Here is a 22,679-nt window from a genome sequence, read left to right as displayed (position 1 = left end):
ACAGCAATGGCTAAATATAAGAATATATATATATTTCCTAACAGCAGAAAGTGCTGCATTATTTACTGTTGTTTTAAACAAACACTAAAACCAAGAAGGATGGGCAGACATGGGAAAGTGCCAAAATGAAGAAACTATATGCCCCAGATTAAATTTGTGATTGGCGACATATTTTTTCCTTTTTTTTAGCTGTTTATTTTAATTGCTGATGTTGAAATTTTCCTTTGTTCTGTTGCTACCTTGCTCCATGGGCAATTTAAATTCAAATTTGAATTCTTTCCTTTCATCACAAAGGTAAGGGCCTACCCAGAGGTCGAATATGGTGGACGCTGTCTGTTGATCGAGGGGGAGAAGTTGAAGATCCCAAAAGATTTTAAGATGCAGTCTTGCAGGGTCCTAAATGGCAGGTAAATGCACTTGATTGATGCTTTGCAATATGTCACAACAATGTCGTATGTGTAAGTTGAGGAGTTAAACCTGGTGTCCTGACCATTAGTTTGTTTAAATTGTTTTAAACCAATTGTTAAAATTGTTTAAAATAGATGGGTCTGGCCATTATCAATTTGATATTATAAAACAAAGAAGCTTGGGTGCTAGAAATCTGAAACAAAAATAGAAATTGCTGGAGAAACACTGCAGGTCTGGCAGCATCTGTGGACAGAAAGCAGAGTTAACATTTCAGACCCAGTGAATTTTCTTCAGAAATATCACTTTTTGATATTTATGGGAGTTTGCTTTGTACAAATTACATTTCAGCGATGACCACATTTCAAAAATAACACTTAACTAACTTTAATGCAGTTGAAGAAGTCCTGAGTTGTCAAAGACGCTATATAAATGCAAGTCTTATCTGATTACATCCCCATAATCACCCTGCTACGCTCAATTGTTACCTGGGACCAGTTTCATAAAAAAAAATAATAGAACCTGTGTTGCACCCAAGCCTGCACACTTCAGCTCAAATTATTTGCCAATTATGCCACAAAATGCTAAACGATGTGGCTACTTTGAAGGCCATAGGGGAACAGATACCTCTCAGTAAACAGAGCAACTGCTTGGGTGTTTAATCAGTGAACACTAATGGTGCTCAGAGATAATGGGAACTGCAGATGCTGGAGAATCCAAGATAACAAAGTGTGAAGCTGGATGAACACAGCAGGCCAAGCAGCATCTCAGGAGCACAAAAGCTGACGTTTCGGGCCTAGCCCCTTCATCAGAAAAGGGGGATGGGGAGAGGGAACTGGAATAAATAGGGAGAGAGGGGGAGGCGAACTGAAGATGAATAGAGGAGAATATAGGTGGAGAGGAGAGTATAGGTGGGGAGGTGGGGAGTGGATAGGTCAGTCTGGGGAGGACGGACAGGTCAAGGAGGCGGGATGAGGTTAGTAGGTGGTAAATGGAGGTGTGGCTTGAGGTGGGTGCAAGGGATAGGTGAGAGGAAGAACAGGTTGGGGAGGTGGGGACAAGCTAGGCTGGTTTTGGGATGCAGTGGGGGAGGGGGAGACTTTAAACCTTGTGAAATCCACATTGATACCATTGGGCTGCGGGGTTTCCAAGCAGAATATGAGTTGCTGTTCCTGCAACCTTCGGGTGGCATCATTGTGGCACTGCAGGAGGCCCATGATGGACATGTCGTCTAAGGAATGGGAGGGGGAGTTAAAATGGTTTGCGACTGGGACGAGCAGTTGTTTATTGCGAACCGAGTGGAGGTGTTCTGCAAAGCGGTCCTCAAGCTTCCACTTGGTTTCCCCAATGTAGAGGAAGCCACACCGGGTACAATGGATACAGTATACTACATTGGCAGATGTGCAGGTGAACATCTGCGTAATATGGAAAGTCATCTTGGGGCCTGGGATGGGGGTGAGGGAGGAAGTGTAGGTGCTGAAATGTATAGTGAAAAAATTGAGGAATAGGTTGAAAATTAAATTAACTTCCCTACAGCATTGAAGCAGACCATTCAACCCATTGGGTCCATACCGCCCCTCCAAAGAATATCACACCCAGACCCACCCTAGAATGCCCAGGGCAATCCACTCAACCCACACATCCCTGGACACTATGGGCAATTTAGCAAGACCAATCCATATAAACTGCACATCTTTGGACTGTAGGTGGAAAGTGAAACACTACAGGAAACCCACATCGACATTCACCCAAGGGTGGGATCAAGCCCGGGTCCCTGGCGCTGTGAGGCAGCAGTGCTAACTACAGAGCCACAGTGCTGCCAGAAAATGGTTCAGTTTAATATCATATTAAATACAGAAGTGACCTGGAAAGGTAAAGAAAGATTGGATTGAAGAAGTTTGAGGAGAGAGACAGCAAACTGTTTTAAAAACAAAGGTTAAAAATTGATACACTTCTAAAAGTTCCCAAAGTGAATCACAATAAAAAGGGATGAATGCTGAAATCTCATCAGCATTTTCAGTCATCCTTTTAATTATTATCCTTAAATATTTGTAACAAATTAAGTTGACACCAATCATACAGCAACTTCATCCTGATCTGTCACAGACAGTGAGGCACTGTTTACACTGAAGCAGTATAACTATAACGGAAGCATTTGACCATTGATGAATATTGATGAGAATCGTGGGGTTTATCTCTCTGATTGAGAATGGGCTATGTTGTGGTTTATGTTCAAGTGAGCCTCCTACTGACAGTCTTACCCGAACACTAATAATGTGTCCTTCTGTTCCTTTTGGTCTCAGTCCTTTGCTGATGTTGCAGTTTTGTCAATGGACACCCAGCAGGAACTCCCTCTCTGACTTTCCACCACTTTGTCAGCAGTGTGCAGCTACTTGAGTCTCTGCTGCCCAGCTCCCCACACTGGCATTCTAAAACACTGCAGGTTCTGAGCACAAATCTTCCATTTTTTCAGAACGTGAGCATACCATTCAGAGCCTCAACTGTCCCAACTTTCAATAATATTCGGGTTGAATGTAGCTCAGCTCCATTTAGTCAATGTTGCTGCATATGCCATAACAACCTGATCTCACTGAAAAATGTGTAATATTTTATCTTAAAAGCTCCATTTGGCCCCTCCATGAATCCTTGGGTGAGAGCTCGATGTTTGCATGATTTTTTGCATAAAAGGGTTGCGAAAGGTTTGGCTCTAGTTTTAAGATTTTTTTTCTCTTGTTTTGGAGAAATATGTATCCATTTATCATTTTTACATCACAACCAGAGTAACCTTCTTTCTTCTGGACTCAAGAGAATATGAACTAAAAACCGAAAGAACTGCGGATGCTGTAAATCAGGAACAAAAACAAAGCTGCTGGAAAAGCTCAGCAGGTCTGGCAGAATCTGTAAGAAAAAAACAGAGTTAACGTTTTGGGTCTGGGTTACCCAGTTCTGAGGAAGGGTCACCGGACCCAAAACATTAACTCTGTTTTTTCATTCACGTATTCTGCCAGACCTGCTGAGCTTTTCCAGCAACTTTGTTTTTGGTCAAGGAAATATGTGTTTAATCTGAGCAATCAGATGCCATAAGACAACACTTCTGATTGAGATGTCCCATAGTGGAATAAAACAAAAGCTACAGATGCTGGAGAACATTCAGAAGAAGTATCTCTGGACTTGAAACATTAACTCTGTTTTCTCTCCACAGATGCTGCCAGACCTGCTGAGTATCTCCATCAATTTCTGTTTTTTGTTTATTATCATTTCTGTTCTGTACCTGCTCCTGAGGTTGAGTACCTCGGATTAAAGCTATGAGGGATCAAACGTAGACTCGGGGACTGGTTTGAGGAGCACGTGCCAACCAGCCCAACCTTCCAGTTGCCATCCACCTTAACTCCCCCTCCCACTCTCCTGGTGACATGTCCATCTTGGCCTCCTTCTCTATCAGAGTGAGGCCTAAACTAGAGGAACAACACCTGATATTTCACCTTGGGAGCTTACAGCCCAATGACCTCAATATTGATCTCACCAGCTTCAAAATCCCTCCACCCCCAACCTATCCATTTTCCTACTCATGTATCCACTCCACCCTTCCCACTGACCAACCTAAATAACCCTCTTCCTGCACCCACCTATCTCCATCCCACCTTATCCCCCCATTTATTTCTGGGGTCCCCTCCCCCTCCCCAGTCCTGACGAAGGGTTTTGGCCCGAAATGTTGACTTCCTTGCTCCTCAGATGCTGCCTGACCTAATGTGCTTTCTCAGCTCCATATTTATTGACTCTAAATGATTGCTGAACAAGACCCTAGAAATGAAATATTCCTTCTTCCCAACTCCTTTAAGTCCAATTTTCATTTTTTGTTGACTTGTTCTACACTTATCTAGCTTCCCTTAATATATAAGGAGTAAAAGGACATATCAGTAGGATTAGGTTAAGAATGTTAATAGCAGGCTCACTTGGAGCATTAACCACAACATTGACTAGATGGGATAAATGGTCTGCTTCTGTGCTCAGTGTAATTCTGTTCTTGCAACCCTGCTGATTGACACAGCTCTATGTTCCACTGGAATACAGCGTTCACCAATCCAAGCACGTATTATCTTTCAGCTGGGCACTGTATGAGGGCCAGGACTACAATGGGAGAGTCTTTGTGGTTGGTGAGGGAGAATATCCAGACCTCCCATCGATGGGCTGCCGGGTGACTGCCCACATCCGCAGTGTGAAGGCCATCCCACATGTAAGTCTCCATCTCTGGCACCTTCAGCTTCCTTGACAAAAGTTTGGGTCACCTGACCTAATGCCTTCTGTGACTTGATATGAAACTTTGTTCAGGTTCCAGTGCAATGGGACAGTTCACTGTATTTCATATGCTGTTAAATGCAAGTGTTTGTTGTGTGTAGTTCACGACTAAAGGAGGAGCCAGGTCATTATTCTAACCAAATGGTTCAGTTGGTGGAGGACATTGGATATGCATATGGACGTACATGGAATAGTGTAGGTTAGATGGGTTTGAGATCGGTATGACAGGTCGGCACAACATTGAGGGCCGAAGGGCCTCTACTGTGCTGTAATGTTCTATGTTCTATTATTAAATTTACCATTCTTGACAGAGCTGTTCCTTGAGGGACCTGAATTCAGGAGAAACCCCTTTACACATGAGAGCAGGGAGAATGCGGAGTCTGCTACTGTGGAGAGCAGATGAAGCAAGTGCAATAGATGCATTTAAATTTAATATCAACAAATGGGGCTCAGTTTTAAGGCCTCACTCACCACCCCACCCTCTCACTATCAAATGTATTTCTTTGGGGGAGAGGGAAACACATAAAATCTGTCATGTGTCACCCATACCTTCCCGCCTACCCTCAAGACATTCCCCTTAATACGATAAGTTGGGGGAGAACTCCCATTGAGTGAAGATTAGCCTCTGCATTTGCCTGAAATACTACAGCGTTCAGCTTCTGAAGCAAAATTTGGAGATTTCTGTGCTGCTCCTATCTTCCTATCTCAGCCACATGAAGTAAACAGAGTCATCCAATGGGATTATCCCACTTGAACAGCCCTCAGCAACTTGACAACAGAGGCTGGATTTCAACGCTACCTGATCGCCTGTGAAGGGCTTTCACACCTCCTGAGGTTACTATATAAATGCAAGTTCTGAGGGCTCTTGTGGTACAGTGGTACTGTCCCCACCTCTGGGTCAGAAGACCCAGGTTCAAACCTCACCAGCTCCAGAGGTGTATCATAAATGTAAGATTATTCACGTCGGAAGCAAAAACAAGATGGCAGATTACTACCCGAATTGCTGCAAATTAGGAGAAGGGGTGTGCGGTAGGATCTGGGTGTCGTTGTACACCAGTTGCTGAAGGTAAGCATGTAGGTGTAGCAGGTGGTAAAGAAGGCAAATTGTTTTTTTGGCCTTCATTGCAAGAGGTTTCAAGTACAGGAGCAGGGATATATTATTGCAGTTGTACATGGCCTTGGTGAGGCTACACTGGGAAAATTCTGTGCAGTTTTGGTCTTCTTTTCAGAGGAAGGATGCCCTTAGTCTCAAGAGAGTGCAGCAAAGATTTACCAGGCTGATTCCAGGGATGGCGGACCTGACGTATGAGGAGAGATTGACTAGGTTGGGATTGTTTTCACTGGAGTTCAGAAAAATGAGAGGGGATCTCACAAAGACTTATAAAATTCAAACAGGACTAGACAGGGTGGATGCAGGGAGGATGTTCCCAATGGTGGGTTTGTCCAGAACCAGGGGTCACAGTATGAGGATTTAGGGCAGAGATGAGGAGACATTTTTTCACCCAAGGAGTGGTGACCCTGTGGAATTCATTACCACAGGAAGTATCTGATGCCAAAACATTCAATGTATTCATGAGGCAACTGGATATAGCTCTTGGGGTGAATGGGATCAAAGATTATGGGGAGAAAGCAGGATTAGGCTATTGAGTTGGGCAATCAGCCATGAATGGCAAAGCAGGCTCGAATGGCTGAATGGCCTCCTCCTGCTCCTGTCTTCTATGTTTCTATCTCTGAACAGGAAAATTAAACAAATACCTAACAGTACAAGCTCTTGCTTGAGGAGATAGTTCCTTTTGGAAGATCTTTTAAAAATCAGTATCACTCACAAGAATTAAGTTGAAAGATATGCCTGAAAAGTAGGGTTTGAATGTGAAAGGAGTGGAGCAGAGAGAGTAATGTTGGAGCTAGTACATGGCCCATTGGTTTACCATCTGTTTTGCACAGGTCTTCTCCGAGCCTTCAGTCACTTTATACAGTTTGGAGAACTTTGAAGGAAAAGAGATTGAACTAGACTCTGAACTGAAGAATCTGGTTGCTGAAGGTTACAACAGTCTGGTTCTGTCCCTCCGTGTCAGTGGTGGTGTGTAAGTATGGAATGGGTTTTAGTGACCAATCCCTTTTTTATCTGGTTGTCTTTAGAAATGAAGGTATTTTCCAGAGTGAATATTGTCAGCTAATTACTTAGATGTGGACTTTTATTCATCATCTATAATGAACAGAATCTCCAAATATGTGAGGAAAACTATCCCAAAGTATAGCAGGATTATTCCTCCGGAAGAATGCGGTCAGTGGTGGATGTTAACAGAAGATCAGTTTTGTGAAATCAACCACCTTCAGGTTTGAATGATAGGAATGACCCATTCATCCCCATTGTCACTGGAGGCTATGGTAGCCCTATTAACAGCACATTTTCCCCTTTTTAACAACCCCATGAATGGGTGACCTTTACATCCTGAAATTCACACAGTGTTAATCAGATCAGACAGGGTTATAAAGCTGAGTAAGGGTGGGATTCGTACAGACTTCAGTCTGTTCCTAACAAGACCACATTGAGTGGGCAGGCATTCACTGAAGGATATGGTTTTCCCAGCCATATCCTCTAATGGGTCTGTCAGATTTAAATGGCCCTTTGCAACTCTTGAAGACCTGTCATTGGAATACAGTGGCAACTTGGGGAACTGTATTTGTTGTCATCTTAAACATTTGACCAAAACATGGGACAAATGAGAAACAAAACCACAAATTTATGGTCAATTCACTTTTTAATAGCATGGGAAAGAATCTTTCCACTTGAAAGTGGTTTATTTTATTTGATTGCTCGTGATCTTTGACGCTGGTTATTCAAGTAATAAGGCCAGTCTCCAATTACCTGATGCATTGTCGCATGGGTCCCACATAGATTTACCAACTCTGGGTGGATGCATTCCTGGAGGTGTCATCCTGCCTCCAATCATCTTGGCTCAATGCTCCCATTGGGTCCTTAACAGGGGAGGTAATAGCCTAGTGGTATTATTGCTAAACTGTAAATTCAGAACCCCTGCTAATGTTCTGGGGACCCAGGTTTGAATCCTGCCATGGTAGATGGTGGAATTTGAATTCAGCAAATAGCTAGAGTTAGGAGTCTAATGATGACCATGAAACCATTGCCGATTGTCAGAAAAACCCATCTGGTTCACTAATGTCCTTCAGGTAAGGAAACTACCATCCTTACCTGGTCTGGGCCTTACATGTGACTCCAGACCTACAATGTGGTTGACACTTAACTGCCGTCTGGGCAATTAGGGATGTGCATAACATATTGGCCTAGCCAGTGATGCCCAGATTCCATGAATGAATAAAAGAAAGTGGTCCTGTCTTCTCAGGACCAATCAGACATTGAACAGGCTCCTCCATGTCTGATAGAAAAGAATCAAAAATCATCCATCCAGTCTTTTTTTTTTCCTCAGCTCAAGTATTTTTATAACTGAAGGACAATGTAGTTTAACTAAAATGTGAGAAAAAAGCATTAATTTGGTTAACATTGGTGTGAATTGTCTGTTGGGTTACTTGCAGTTAACTCTTCAATGTCCAGAGGTTCGGAACAAAGCTGGAAGTTCAGGGATTCTGACATTGATCTGTATAGTTGGAACAGTCTCAAACTGCGAGTGGCTGAACAGTATGAGGCTATTCCACATGCCCACTTGGGTACATTGCCATTGGAAGGTTACTCCCTGTTACAACGTAGTGGGCAGAGACACCAAATGCCTCAAGTTAACACCTCAAGCCTGTCAATTCCATGTGATCACTTCATGATGTAAGATTTCCAGGCACCCCCACCCGTAACCAGCGTCAGGCTGCACAGAGCCCTAAAGGTTAAAGAGCATTAAGAGAGCTGACATATCTTGTACACTGTCACTGATGCCCACTCTGTTTCTCTTTGCTGCCTGTAGCTGGGTGGTTTACGAGCACTGCAACTTCCGAGGTCGCCAAGTGCTCCTGGAGCCCATTGAGATTTCAAACTGGCCCAAGTATAGTGGCTTCTTGAGGATTGGATCCATAGCACCAGTTTCACAGGTTAGTGCCGGACCCAATGCTTCTTGTAAATGAGCAGCTAAGCATAAACTCCCATAATCCCAACTTCCAAACTCCAATCGCACCTCAACCAAGTTGTTTTCATAATCCTGTAAGCCAGCAGCCCCTCCGATCCCTGTCCACCAATTCCGAGGGATATGGGGACACCTATGGGATGTCTGCATTTCTTCTGCCTTCACTTCCGCCAACAAATAAAAACAAACCTTTTTATCTACCAAATATAATTTGCTGGCTCACCTTCTTCTAGCTATGTTATTCCTTGCTAGAGGCTCAGTACTTCAATGCTGTACTTAGTACTACTCTCTCACTCCTGTTGCGTGACAGTTAATACAAATGCAAAAGTGGGTATTGGGGTAGAGCAAAGAATCATCACAACTCTGCCTTACTAACCGCTCTCGAGGGTAACAACTAAATATCTTTGACTTTACAGAAACCTGCATTTTTCCACATCAAGAACAAAGAGACTAATGATCTCCTGTCGGTCACTCTGTGTCAGGAGGATGTGAAGTCTGGACGGGTAATTGTTGCTCCAGAGGATAAGGAACTGGAGCAGCTCTGGTTCTACGAGAATGGGCTGCTGAAACCCAAAGTAAGAGACTTGCTGTGCAAGAGACTAGTGATGTTCAAATGTCAGGGTATGGTGCTGGGGTATACTAAGGCTGTGTGCAGACCGTACAGCCACCTCATTGGAGACAAATAGACCAAGGCTGATGGTTTCACCTTGTTGATATCGAGACAGGAATGAGCTCTCGCATTTTGCCCACTAAAAGCTCACTTTAACTTGTACACCTTCCAAATGGCCTTCAAAACAGGAGGAAGACTGATTCCCGCAAACTGAGGCGAGATTTGGCCTGATCTCAAAGACAGACAAGTTGAAACTTAATGCAGTAGCAGCCGGACTTGAAAGTCTGTTTGAGTACAATCTGGAATCATCTCGATGAAGGGAAAAGAGTTTGCATCCAAACCCAGAAGTTCCTCAATGAAGAAATACATGGAGAACTAATTGAAGCAACAAAGGAGGAGCAGAGATATCAGCTTGAGAATACACAGGAGAATCAGGCTAATGACAGTGTAAACACACAGCAGAGAAATGGAAGAGAAAGTAAGGACAAATCAACAGATAGAGGAATAGATTTGAGGAGAATGGAAAGGAATTAACGGTCTTTTATAGACAGTTTTGGGGAGTGGTAGCATAGTTAATATGTTACTGGATGAGTATTCTAGAGGCCTGGCTTAATGATGTGGTTGTATGAGGTCAAATCCAACAAAGGCAGAATAAAATCTCTTATCATTTTAGGAAATCTGGAATAAAAAGTGACTCTCAGTAATGATGTTTATAAAATTGATGTTTTCTCGCAAACAAGTTAATGACCTGCCCTGGTCTATATGTAACTACAGACCTATACCCACTTGGTTGTCTCTCAGGCTTGCCAAGACATTGCAATTAGCTGCATAGTGAATGGTAGTCAGTGTCAATGATGGCCACTGTCGTGAAGTTCTTTTGGTAACAGGAAAGGCTTGACTGAGAAATGATTGGGCTAATTAGATGGAGGTCTGATGATAGGGACATGAGTAAGCCATTCATACCTTCGAGCCTGTTCCTCCATTCAGTGAGATCATGACTGATCTGTGGGCTAACTCCATCCATCTACTTTTCCCCCACATCCCTTAAAATCTTTACTTATTAAAGATTTATCTGTCTCAGATTTTAACCTAACAACTGATCCTGCATCCAATGCCATTTGTGGGAAAGAGTTCAAAACACCTACCACTCTTTGTCTGTAGAAGTACTTTGTAACATCTCTCTGAATGGTCGGGCACTAATTCTCAGTCTACGCCCCCTGGTTCTAGAATCCCCAACCAGTGAAAATAAGTTATTTCTATCTACTCTGTCTTTTCCTGTTAAGACTTGAATCAGGTCACCCCCTAACCTTCAAAATTCTAGAGAAAACAGGCCTCATTTGTATCATCTCTCCTCACAATTTAAACCCAAAGACCAGGTTTCATTCTTGTAAACGTGCATTGTACCCGCTCCAAGGCCAAAATAGCTTTCCTAAGGTGCAGTTCACAGATCTGCTTAACGTACTTACTACGCCACAGTTACGGAGGCTGATGGCAGCTACCAACTAAATATGTTGCATCAGTGTTTTCTTAGGAAGGGGGTTGGTATCATACGACTGTAGAATTACAAATGCTGTTCACAACAAGAGGAGAAGGATACACCCAAGAACCACAGACCAAGTGTTTTGACATCAGTGATGGGGAAGCTGTTGGGAGCAACGATCTGGGAGAAAATGGGTGGCTACTTTGACAAGCCTAAGCAAATTAAGGAGCGTCAGCATGGATTTGTTAAGGGATAGTTGTATTTGACTAACTTGATTTTCTTATTGTGAGAAAAACAACAATTTGATAGATATTACTAATCAGTGTGTTCAGGGATATGATGACACATCTCTGGAGTAAGTGGGACATGAACCCTAGCCTCCTGGTCTGGAGATCGGGGCATTACAGCTGCCCCACATGAGGCTCTTGACTGTGTGTTTTTTTAATGAGATGATAGTGCTTATGGATGAGTGTATTGTAATTAATGTGTATATGGACTGGGAAAGGAATTCGAAAAATTGGCACATGACAGCTTGTTAGCAAAATTAAAGCCCATTGGATAAAATAAACATAGAAACAAATTGGCTACAAGATAGAAAACTGAGAGCTCTATCCATGGATTTTTTTTTCAGCCTGGATGGAGGTATTCCATGAATCAAGGATTTAGGACTAGAAACACTGTGGTTTTTAATATATATTAATAACTTGTGGCTACAGGACACATCTTCAAAACTTTCAGCTGATGTGTCATCCAACAGTACTGCAGCCATTCAGTACTATGTGGAGTGACATGAACCTACAGCCCAGTCATAGAGAAGCAACTGAGCCACAGCTGTGAGTTGGTTGGGAACCTGACTGCACTCAACAGTGATGCTCTCCACATCAGTTAGTCCAGCGGCATTCACTTGCTACACTTGCAACATCGAGAACGATTGTTTAGTGGAAGGCAATAGCATGGTCATGTTGGAGCCTGTAGCCCAACAAGGGGCAACGCATTGAGGAGAGTTCTGTCTGCAAGTATATGTGCAGGTCTTCATAGCGTCTTGTTACATTTCCCATTTCATGTATTTTTCCCCCTCACTTGTGTCACAGTTTGCTCCAGAATTGAGCCTCCAAACCATTGGTGCGTTGAGTGACACTGGCACTAAGGTTGTTCTTTGGTCTGAGAAGCGAATACCAAGGCATTGCTGGACATTTGAAAGGAGCGGGACAATCCAGAGCCTCTTGTACAAAGGGCTTGTACTCGACATCAAAGGTGAGTGTTTTCTAAGCAGCTGCTTTGTGAACACCATGCCTTCGAGCCCAACCAAACAGCTGCCTTTTTCCTAAACATCTGGAAAGCTGATGCCATTGTTTTTGGTGTCTACCACAAGCTCCAGTCACGAGACACAGGCTTCGTTCTTCACCCTGGCTATGCTCGAAGGCTCTTTGGCGACTTTACCTCTTTCAGTTCAGTTCCAGTGGATGAGCAGCGCAGGCTGACTCTTTCCTTTGCTGCAGTCCACCCAGCATTAACATTGTGCCAACCTGCTGGTCATACTAAATACTCGATCATGTCGTCTTCTGTGCCAAAAAGGATTTCACTTCACTGTTCTAACATTCTATCCTATAAAGTAGAGGTAATTGAAAAAGGGGTGGTTAAGAATTTGAAATCAATGACAATCTGGAAATAAGAGTTTAATGATGACCATGAATCCATTTTGCTGATTGTTGGAAAAACCCCTCTGGGTCAGTAATGTCCTTTAGAGAAGGAAACTGCCATCCTTACCTGGTCTGGTATACATGTGACTCCAGACCCACAGCAATGTGGTTGACTCTGAACTGCCCTCAGGGCACCTAGAGATGGGCAATAAATGTTGGTCCGGCCAGTAACGCTCTCATCAAGGGATGAATAAAAAAAAAGACTTGAATTGAGAAGTTCAGGGATAAGACAGCAGCCTCCCTTTCATTATAGAAGCATTAATTCAAACCTGTCTGGTAACCAAGATGAGAGTCGCCACACAACCTTTGAGCCCAATTGTGTCACAACCTTTGAAATACTGGCCTGGGCAGGATCAGTTGGCTCAGCACAGGCTTGGGAATTGCACCCTGGTGAAATGAGAGAGGGGAAGAAATACCTCAATTTCCCTCGAATTAGGTGGGGGAAGAGATGAGTGGGTGGAGCGATGAATGGAAATGGTGATTGGCAGCAGGGCTATTGTGAGTGGGTGTACATGAACCAAGTGATCCTCTCCAAGGCTAGCAGTTGAGATCTGGGCTATCATTGCTTATGTCATTGTTATGATGTACGCCAGTAAAAGGGGGTGATGCCCTTAAGGGGGAAATCTTGGAATGGGAAGGGTCACGGTAAAGCTCTCCTGGCTTGAGTGATGTGCTCAGCCAGTTAGTCAGTCCATTGACCTGTTTCTCATCTCCTGCTCTTTTAGGTGGAAAGTCTTACGATCGGGACAGTGCGATTATCTGTAAACATGAGGAGGAGAATCCGCTCCAGCAGTGGGAGGTTCAGATGCTGTGAAAACAGAAACACACACACACACACACACACACACACACGCACACACAGACACACAGACACACAGACACACACACACACACACACCTCCACCCAACGCTCTGATCAGCCTTTCCACTGCTTCCTGGGAACTGAGTGACTCCCTAATGTGGCACTGGGAGTGAGCTGCTTAGCTGAGAGGCAGCTTCCAGACTCCCTCGATGGCAATGTGTGTGATCCCCCCATTGCAACAGCAATGACTCTCATTGTCCCCTTTACATATAGAGAGCTCTCAGAGAAAGGGTTTTGGCGGGGTGGGTGGGTAGTTGATGGTGGAGGTGTGGGTGCCGATACAGGTCAAATGGAAGAGAGTTAGGAGGGGGCAATACTTTCAAGCCAGACAGTCCTGACTGATTTTCTAAATAAACATTTTAATTCATTGAGTATTTGGGAAGACTGACTACGAATTCCAGGGAGCCAGAATGAGAAAGAGTGGTCTGTAGTTAGAGGGAGCTCTTTGATAACAAAAGAACACCTTATTGCAGTTTAAGAGCAGTCATCCTGTCGTCATATCTGTGCAGTATCTGAGTTTTGTACAGGATAGGGAGGGGGAAGGGTTTATGCAATGAGAATTTCAGAGCGGGGCTGGTGGGATTTTCTCTATTCAGATTTCCGAACCGAACAGAGTGTAGCAGGAAGTGAACTCTGGGTTATCTGAAGTACCTCCAGCCTTCCTGTTTTACAGCTTCATGGGTCCAGTCTCTTCCCTTTGCATAGGCATACTCACATCTACAGGGAGCTAACAGCACTATCATTCACTGAAGCTCAAATTTCACTTCTATTCCTGTGTTTGTGGGGCTCGCTTGATTCCAGTTCCCTATCCTGTTTAGGATTTACAACTCTGGATTCATAATATCATCAGATTTACTGGCAGGAATAGGCCGTTCAGCTAACTCATACTATTCATACATACTATTCAATAAGATAAAATCTGATCTGAGAATGGCTTTAATTCCACATTTCTGCTTGGGCCCCTCAGAATCTTTGACTCCACGGTTGTCAAAACTCGATGTAACTCAGTCTTGACTCCATGACCCAGCCTCCACTGCTCCCTGAGGAAAAGAATTCCAAAGGCTCATGACTCCGAGGGCAAACATTCCTTCTCGTCTCAGTCTGAAATGGGAAATCTCTCATTTTTCAACAGTTCCCATTAGGCCTAGGTTCCTCAAGAATCATAGAATCCCTACAGTTTGGAAGCAGGTCATTTGACCCATTGAGTCCATACTGACCCTCCAAAGAGTATCCCACCCCCTACCCTATCCCTGTAACCCTGCATTTCCCTTGGCTAATCCACTTAGCTCACAGTGTCTGCCCTCATTCTTGCTCAGGATCTGGAACCTTCTGTTAGACCATTTCTCGCTTTCCAGTAGACCCCCAACTTATTCAGCGCTTCATCATTAGGCAACCCTTATACCCCAGTGATCAGCATAGTGAGGTCTTTCTGAACTCGGTTCAACTCAGCAGTATACCATGCCCCCCAACAAAAGATAGAGTCAATGTCAGCGCAACTGTACATGCTGCCCCCCCCGCCGACCAAGGCAGGGACATGGACGCCCCCTCCCCCAGGGAGAGAGTCATTGTCAGTGGAATATGGGGAGGTCACTGTACGAAGCTACTGCTATTTAGGCAAACTCCACCAAATATCAGATTTATTATTGTTTCGAATTTATCCAAAATATTCAAGTTCAAATATGATTTGTGATGTTGAGGCATACACATTGCGTTTGCCGAGTGTTTTATATAATGGGGACAGAATAACAGCTTTGATTGTAAGAGTTTTATAAGCACAATAAATTTTATATGCAAAGGATCAGGAATTCTATGCAAAAGTACGGTAAATTTAGTGTTCTGTGTAAAATGGGTTCTTTTATATCTTGCAATTATGGTTTGCATGGTTCTCCTCTCTAAATCCAATTTGGATATACCTCATAATTCATTCAGCCCTGGTACAAAGCAGCAACCCAGTGGGAGAGAGGGAGGAGTGTGTCTATGTGTGTGAGTGTGTCTATGTGAGGGTGTCTGTGTGTGTGTGTGTGTGTGTGTGTGTGTGTGTGTGTGTGTGGCCTTCACAGTTACAGTTTCCACCGTGCAATCTCTGCTGCCCTGTCACTAAGGACAGGAAATATGGAGAGCTGGATCCCAACACCTTCTGAGAGATAACAAGAACTGCAGCTGCTGGAGTAAGAGATAACACCATGCAGAGCTAGATGAACACAGCAGGCCAGGCAACATCAGAGGAGCAGGAATGTTGACATTTTGGGCCAGGACTCTTCTTCAGAAATGGGGAAGGGGAAGGAAGCTCAGAAATAAATAGAGAGATGGGGTGGGGAAGGTAGGTGGGATGGTGATAGGTGAGTACAGATAGGTAGTGGTGGGGATTGGTCAGTGAGGTCGGAGGGGCAGATTGGTGGGAGAGAAGATGGACAGGTTGTGTCAGGTCAAGGAGGCGGAGATGAGAGGCAGTGTTGGTCATGGGATGAGGCCGAGGGTGGGAAGATTTTGAAACTGGTAAAATCCATGTTTAGGTCATTGGGCTGTCGGCTCCCAAGCCAGATTATAATCCAACCCCACAACCAAAAATACATTTCCCTCTCTACCCCTACCTGCCTTTCATAGGGCCCGCTCTCTCTGCGGCTCCCTCATACGCTCCACTCTCCCCACTAAACCCACCACCCCCAGCACCTTTCTCTGAAACCACAGGAAGTGCCACACCTGCCCCTACACCTCCCCCCTTGACACCATTCAAGGCACAAAATAAATCTTCCACATCAGAGAGATGTTCACCTGCACATCCATCAATGTAGTCTATTGCATCTGCTGCTCTCGATGTGGCCTCCTCTACATTGGTGAGACCAAGCGTAGAGTCAGAGATAGTTTCGTAGAGCATCTGCACTCTGCATGTGACAAACAACACCTTCCTGTCGCGAATCATTTCAACTGCCCCTCCCACTCTCTAGGTGGCATATCCATCCTGGGCCTTCTCCAGTGTCACAATGACGCCACCCACAAACTGGAGGAGCAGCACCTCATCTTCCGCCTTGGGGAGCCTATAGCCCTATGGCCTAAATATGGATTTTACCAGTTTCAAAATCTCTCCACCACTGGCCTCATTCCACGACCAATCCTCCCTCTCATCCCCGCCTCCTTCACCTGTCCACCTTCTCTCCCACCTATCTGCCCCTCTCACCTCACTGACCAACCCCCACCACTGCCTACCTCCACTCACCTACCACCATCCCACTTACCTTCCCAGCCCCAAACTTTCTCCCTCTATTTATTTCAGAACTCCTTTCCCCTCCCCCATTTCTGAAGAAGGGTCCTGAACCAAAACATCAACTCTCCTGTTCCTCTGATGCTGCCTGGCCTGCGGTGTTTCTCCAGCTCCACACTGTTATCCCAACAGCTTCTGCTTTGGTTTGATCTGTTTTATTATTATTCCCTGTACATGAGTACAGTGAAAAGTTTTGTTTTGCATGCAGTGCAGCCAGATCATAACTACACAAAGACATGAACATCAAGAGTGATTGAACAGAATGACAAATGCAATGTTACAGCTTCAAAGAAGGTGTCTTAAAAGCAAGATCAACATTAGATTCTGCTCTGGAGCAGGGAAAAAACAGAACGGCATGGTTTTCAATAGTGGAGAAAGACATACTTGCTTTTATATAGCACCTTCCACAACCTCAGGGGCTCCCAAAATATTCACCAATTAAGCATTTTTGAAAGTATGGATACAGCTGTGATACAGGAAAGAGCATGTGGTTGGGACACAGCATGATCCCATAATATTTTAGAAGATTAGCTAATGTGCTTTTATTATATTATTTATGAGGTTATTATTGACCCCAGGGTACTGATGGAAAAAGAACTGCCCTGCTCCTCTTCGAAACAGTGCTGCAGGATCTGATACACCCGCTTGAGTGCAGACAGTAGCCTCTGTTTAATTTTTAATCTGCAAGACACTGTACGCCTGGGTTCTGTCTCCAGATTCCATATGGGACAGCATTTGGACACTGCCCAGTCTTGGGCTCTTAAGTGGCAACTGCCATTCACACCTCAGAAACATCAGGGAAACGACTATCTCCAATGAGAGAGAATCTAATCATGGCATGACCAGTGCTTGATCTCCAACTACCAACATACCATTGACCAGAATCTGAACTAGACTTGCCGTATAAATGCAATGGCTCACAAGCAGGTCTGCAGGTAGGAATCCTGTGCCAAGTGAATCACCTCCTGACATCCAACTTCTATTAGGCACGAGTCCTTGCCTTGATGGGTGTAACCCCAACAACATTCAAGGAAGCCAACACCATCCAGGACAAAGCAGCCTGCTTGATTAGTAACACATACACTACTGTGAGATATTGTACCATGATTCTCTACCAATTCACTCACAAGCACTCCATGTTTACTATACCACATTTCCATTCATTCATTCATAAAACCACATTTTTGTGGTACATTTTACTCTTACAAAATAAACTGAATCAAATATCCTTTCCAACCCATTACTGTTTTTTCACACCTTTCAATTCTTATTGGTCCCATGCTGTGAGCAGCATTTGAACCAGCTTCTGTATCAAAGGCTCTCCCTGAATATGAGTTAATACCATACCCGACTCAGAACGAAGACACCCCTGCCATTGTCTCCATAACTCACTCAAAACGGTGGAAAAGTTGTTACATTAATTAGCCCTTAGCTGGGACCTGAATAGGTTGTAGAATATCAATCAATTTCCTCCACAAGTGTGTACTTTTTAAATACATATTAAATAGCGCCACTGCCACTTGAAAAAAGTTACTATCAAAACAGTGTTTCCGTGAGACTGTGTGAATGAATGTTTAAGTACCATATTCCTAGCACTATTATTTACCAGTAATAGTAAATGAAATCTTATGACCCAGCTGCAGGACATCAATTTAATATCCTCTATACTTTTATTTAGTGCACAAATAATTTCTCATTTATTTAGATCATATAGGTCTTACTAACTTTAGAGACAAAATAACTAACAACTCTTAGTTGCAAACTCAGATTGGACAGACATTCTAATCCCATCAGGAGTAAGCAAATGCTTAAACCATCTCCTGCTTGCCCAGGACAGATGACATGCAAATGTATATGCAACAGACGTGACTATGTGACTTCATCAGACTAAAATTTTACTGCAAGTGAAAACTGTGTACGAAACAGGATCCTGTAAAACTGTACTTTGGATTCTATCTCCACCTTGAACTAAGCTACTGCAGATGATCAATAAAGAGGCTATGTTTGCCACTCACCGATCTCTCATTATTGAATGTGATCTCACAACTCAATGTAATCGGCAGGATTGCTGGGGACATCATCGAAATTGACTGGTCACTGACGCTGCCCTGAAGGTAAGAAACTTCCTTCTAGTCATGACCTACTCCCTGAATGCAATCCTGAACCTCCCATGATTTGGCCATTTTTTTGAATCCCCTTGTGTCCAGCTTTCGAGTACTGCAAATTGGCCGAAACTGCAATGCGAAAATTCGGGGGATTATGAGTAACCCTGGTATGACCTCCAAAGATGGGCTGGTCCCTCCTGACATAACCAAGGGAGAAATGCTGCCACAGGTACAAAGCTGCCTTGAAGTACAGTTCTCCTTAGGTAAAACCCGAGCTAAAATCTGGCAGAAATACAATATCCCCAAAGGACAGTGGATCGTAGATGTCATATGATGGGTCTGGATAAAAACCACCCGACAGAAAGATAAGGACAGAACTAAGCGGTCCCTCGCATTTACAGGGCACATTTGCCAAAGGAATGAAATGTCTCGATCAGCCCATAATCATGAATTATACTATCTTAAACAGCAATTAAAAGCAGTGCATGAACAGCTGCAATAGGAGAGATCAAAGCGAGAAAAAGGTGAAACTTCGAAATCAGGAGGTCAACAATGAAAACAAGAAACTGAAGGATGAGACAAGAATCCTGACAGTTTGTTCCCTGGTTTCCAAGCCTGTACAGAATTTGTTTACAACTATCTGTGATATCCAGGAAGTGTTTCAGCAAAACCTAGCCTTTATCCTTGGGGAAACAGAGGGATGAAAGTGGCCTCTTAGGAGCACAAAAGCTGATGTTTCGGGCCTAGACCCTAGGCCCGAAACGTCAGCTTTTGTGCTCCTAAGATGCTGCTTGGCCTGCTGTGTTCATCTAGCTCCACACTTCGTTATCTCGGATTCTCCAGCATCTGCAGTTCCCATTATCACTGAGGGGTGAAAGTGGTGGGTCTTCCACCAGTGAAAGCAATGAGGACTGCATACCCCCTGCGGCACTTTTTACAACCCCTTAAAACGGAGAAGGTAAAAATAGACAAAGTGGTAAGGCAAAGGTGAGAGGTCTGCACTGAGGTGGGTGTTCCAGTAAAAGGGACCAGCAAACTCACTGTGCATGAATAAAAAAAAAACGAAAGAACTGTGGATGCTGTAAATCAGGAAACAAAACAGAAATTGCTGGAAAAGCTCAGCGGGTCTGGCAGCATCTGTGAAGGAGAAAACAGAGTTAACATTTCAAGTCCAGTGACCCTTCTTCAGAACTGATGGTGGCTGGGAAAACGTCAGTTTATATACTGAAAAGAGGGTGCGAGGGATGGGGTAGGGAGTAAATGGTAGGATAGAGCCTAAAGAGAGAGAAGAGCAGTCGGACAGACAAAGAGTTGATGATGATCAGGCTGGGAGGGTGAATAGTTGTTAATGTACACTGTGCATGACCTGTGACCCTTGAAAACATAGATGGTCTAAAGAAATGTCTCACCCAAAGAAGGGGTCAATGAAGACAGAGGAAAGCCAAAGCTGTCTAAGGAGGATATATATGCTCCATCCCTGGGATGGCGGATGGATTCTGAATGTCTTGTCACTAAAAGAGAGGGATGCCTTCTCCATGAGTCAGTCAAAAGTGGTGCTTTGAGAGCCATGACGTTGTGCCCGGTGAATGGGCTCTCATGCAAAAGATCTACAAGGAACGCTTAGGCACTAAGTGGGGAGGACCATATCAGGTGCTGGCGATCACCCAGTTGGTTATCAGGTTTTGAGAAAAGAAGGGCCTGGGTTCATGCCTCCCACATCAATTGGGCATCCTACAGTACAACAGGCCCAGAGACAGACTGGCCACCATGGCATTTATTATTGTTATTCTAACTGTGTTATGTTGTTTTCTCTTTTATAAAGTGCAGTTGCCAAGAAACTACTAAAAGTATGAAGCATCCCTAACTACGAGCTATGTCTCCGCAAGCCCCTCCAACATCTGAAAGACCTAAGCGGCACATTTGAGTTATGATAAGATTTGAGTGGTTCTCTTTGAAGGGTGAGGGGTGTCAGAAAGATCAAAAGCAGGGGCTGTGAGATATTCTCTTTACTAACTCATTCGCAAGTGCTCTATATTTACTATTCTGCATTTCCACTCACTCATTGATAAAACCACATTTTTGTAGTACATCTTACTCTTACAGGATAAACTAAATTAAACATTCCTTCCAACGCATACTGTTTCTTCACAGCTTTGAATTCTTATTGGCCCCATGCTGCAAGCAGCATTTAGACCAGTTCTGTATCAAAGGCTACCCTTGAATAAATGTTAATGCCATAACCTACTCAGAACAATGCCATTCCCACAATCGCGTCTCCATAACTCACTCAAAACTATGGAAAAACCATTACATTAATTAGCCCTTAGCAACCATCGTTCAGGACCTGAACAGGTTGTAGAACATCAAACAGTTTCCTCCACCAGTAAGCACTTCTTAAATACATATTAAATAGGGCTGCTATCCCTTTAAGCAACTTATTATCAAAACAGCCCTTCTGTGAAACTGTTAAAAAGAATGTGTAAGAACTGTCAAAACTGGCAACAGTGAATGAAATCTCACAACCCAGGGAGATCAGTTTAGTAGCCTCTACGCTTTTATTTAGTACATGCATAATTTCTCACTTATTTAGATCATATAGGTCTCATATTTTTACTAATATTACTAACTTTAAAGACAAAAGGACTGACTCTTCTCAATAACGCAAGCTCAGACCGGACAGACATTCTAACCCCATCGGGAGTGACAGCCAGCATTTAGCAAGTGCTTAAACCATCTCCTGCTTCCCCAGGACAGATGTCACGGAAACTGTGTACAATAGATACAACTAAGTGACACCATAACGCTAAAATTTTAATTTATGTAAAAACTGTGTATAAAAAAGGCTACAATAAAACTGTGAGATAACAAAGTGTGAAGCTGGATGAACACAGCAGGCCAAGCAGCATCTCAGGAGCACAAAAGCTGACGTTTCGTGCCTAGACCCTTCATCAGAGAGGGGGATGGGGACAGTGTTCTGAAATAAATAGGGAGAGAGGGGGAGGCGGACCGAAGATGCAGAGAAAAGAAGATAGGTGGAGAGGAGAGTATAGGTGGGGAGGTAGGGAGGGGATAGGTCAGTCCAGGGAAGACAGACAGGTCAAGGAGGTGGGATGAGGTTGGTAGGTAGGAAATGGAGGTGCGGCTTGAGGTGGGAGGAAGGGATGGGTGAGAGCAAGAACAGGTTGTGGGGGCAGAGACAGGCTGGGCTGGTATTGGGATGCAGTGGGGGAAGGGGAGATTTTGAAGCTGGTGAAGTCCACATTGATACCATTGGGCTGCAGGGTTCCCAAGCGGCATAGATACAATAAAACTGTACTTTGGATTCCATCGTCATCTCAAACTGTGCTACCGCGAATGCTCAATAAGGAGGCTATTTTAACCACTCACCAATCCCTATCATTATTGAACACGATCCCACACTACCTTCACCATTCATTCCCTTCATCACTAGCATATAATGGCAGCAGTGTGTACTATCTACAAGACACCCTTCAGTAACTCACTGAGGTTCTTCTGACAGCGTATTCCACACCAATCAACAAGGACTAAGGCAGCAATCGGAAAGCCACCACCTCAAAGTTCCTCCCGATGTCACACATCGACCTAACTTGGAGCTTTATCACCATTTCCTTTGCTGTCACTGGATGAGAGTCCTGGGGCTCCCTTCCCAACAGCGCCATGGGTGTCCCTATGATCCAAAGACCGCAGCAGTTCAAGAAAGGTAACAGACCCGTCCTAAAAAATATCGTGAAGAACTGGCAATACATTGCCAGCCGTGCTACTAACATCCAGCCCCCCGAATAAACACACAAAACAAGCATTTGACTACTCAGAAGTAGTTAATTGGTTATGGAGTGATGTGGACATCCTGGTGTTG

General features: G+C 44.0%; 1 protein-coding gene across 2 annotated transcripts in view; it reads left to right on the top strand.

The window, feature by feature from the left end:
• LOC125464846 (beta/gamma crystallin domain-containing protein 1-like) overlaps positions 1-15,236 on the top strand; it is a 122,074-nt gene extending 106,838 nt beyond the window's left edge. For both annotated transcript variants that reach the window (XM_048557681.2, XM_048557682.2), the window contains 7 exons: positions 295-407; positions 4,510-4,639; positions 6,646-6,785; positions 8,631-8,754; positions 9,203-9,361; positions 11,968-12,130; positions 13,302-15,236. In XM_048557681.2, coding sequence (XP_048413638.1) covers positions 295-407; positions 4,510-4,639; positions 6,646-6,785; positions 8,631-8,754; positions 9,203-9,361; positions 11,968-12,130; positions 13,302-13,390 — 918 coding nt within the window. In that variant the 3' untranslated portion in view covers positions 13,391-15,236. The remainder of the gene's footprint in view (positions 1-294; positions 408-4,509; positions 4,640-6,645; positions 6,786-8,630; positions 8,755-9,202; positions 9,362-11,967; positions 12,131-13,301) is intronic.
• The last annotated feature ends 7,443 nt before the right edge of the window (positions 15,237-22,679 follow it).

The sequence above is a fragment of the Stegostoma tigrinum genome, chromosome 24 (assembly GCF_030684315.1).
Source record: "Stegostoma tigrinum isolate sSteTig4 chromosome 24, sSteTig4.hap1, whole genome shotgun sequence".
NCBI classification, from domain to species: Eukaryota; Metazoa; Chordata; class Chondrichthyes; order Orectolobiformes; family Stegostomatidae; genus Stegostoma; species Stegostoma tigrinum.
The sequence above is the reverse complement of the archived record's forward strand: the minus strand, read 5'-3'. Positions and strand labels throughout refer to the sequence as shown.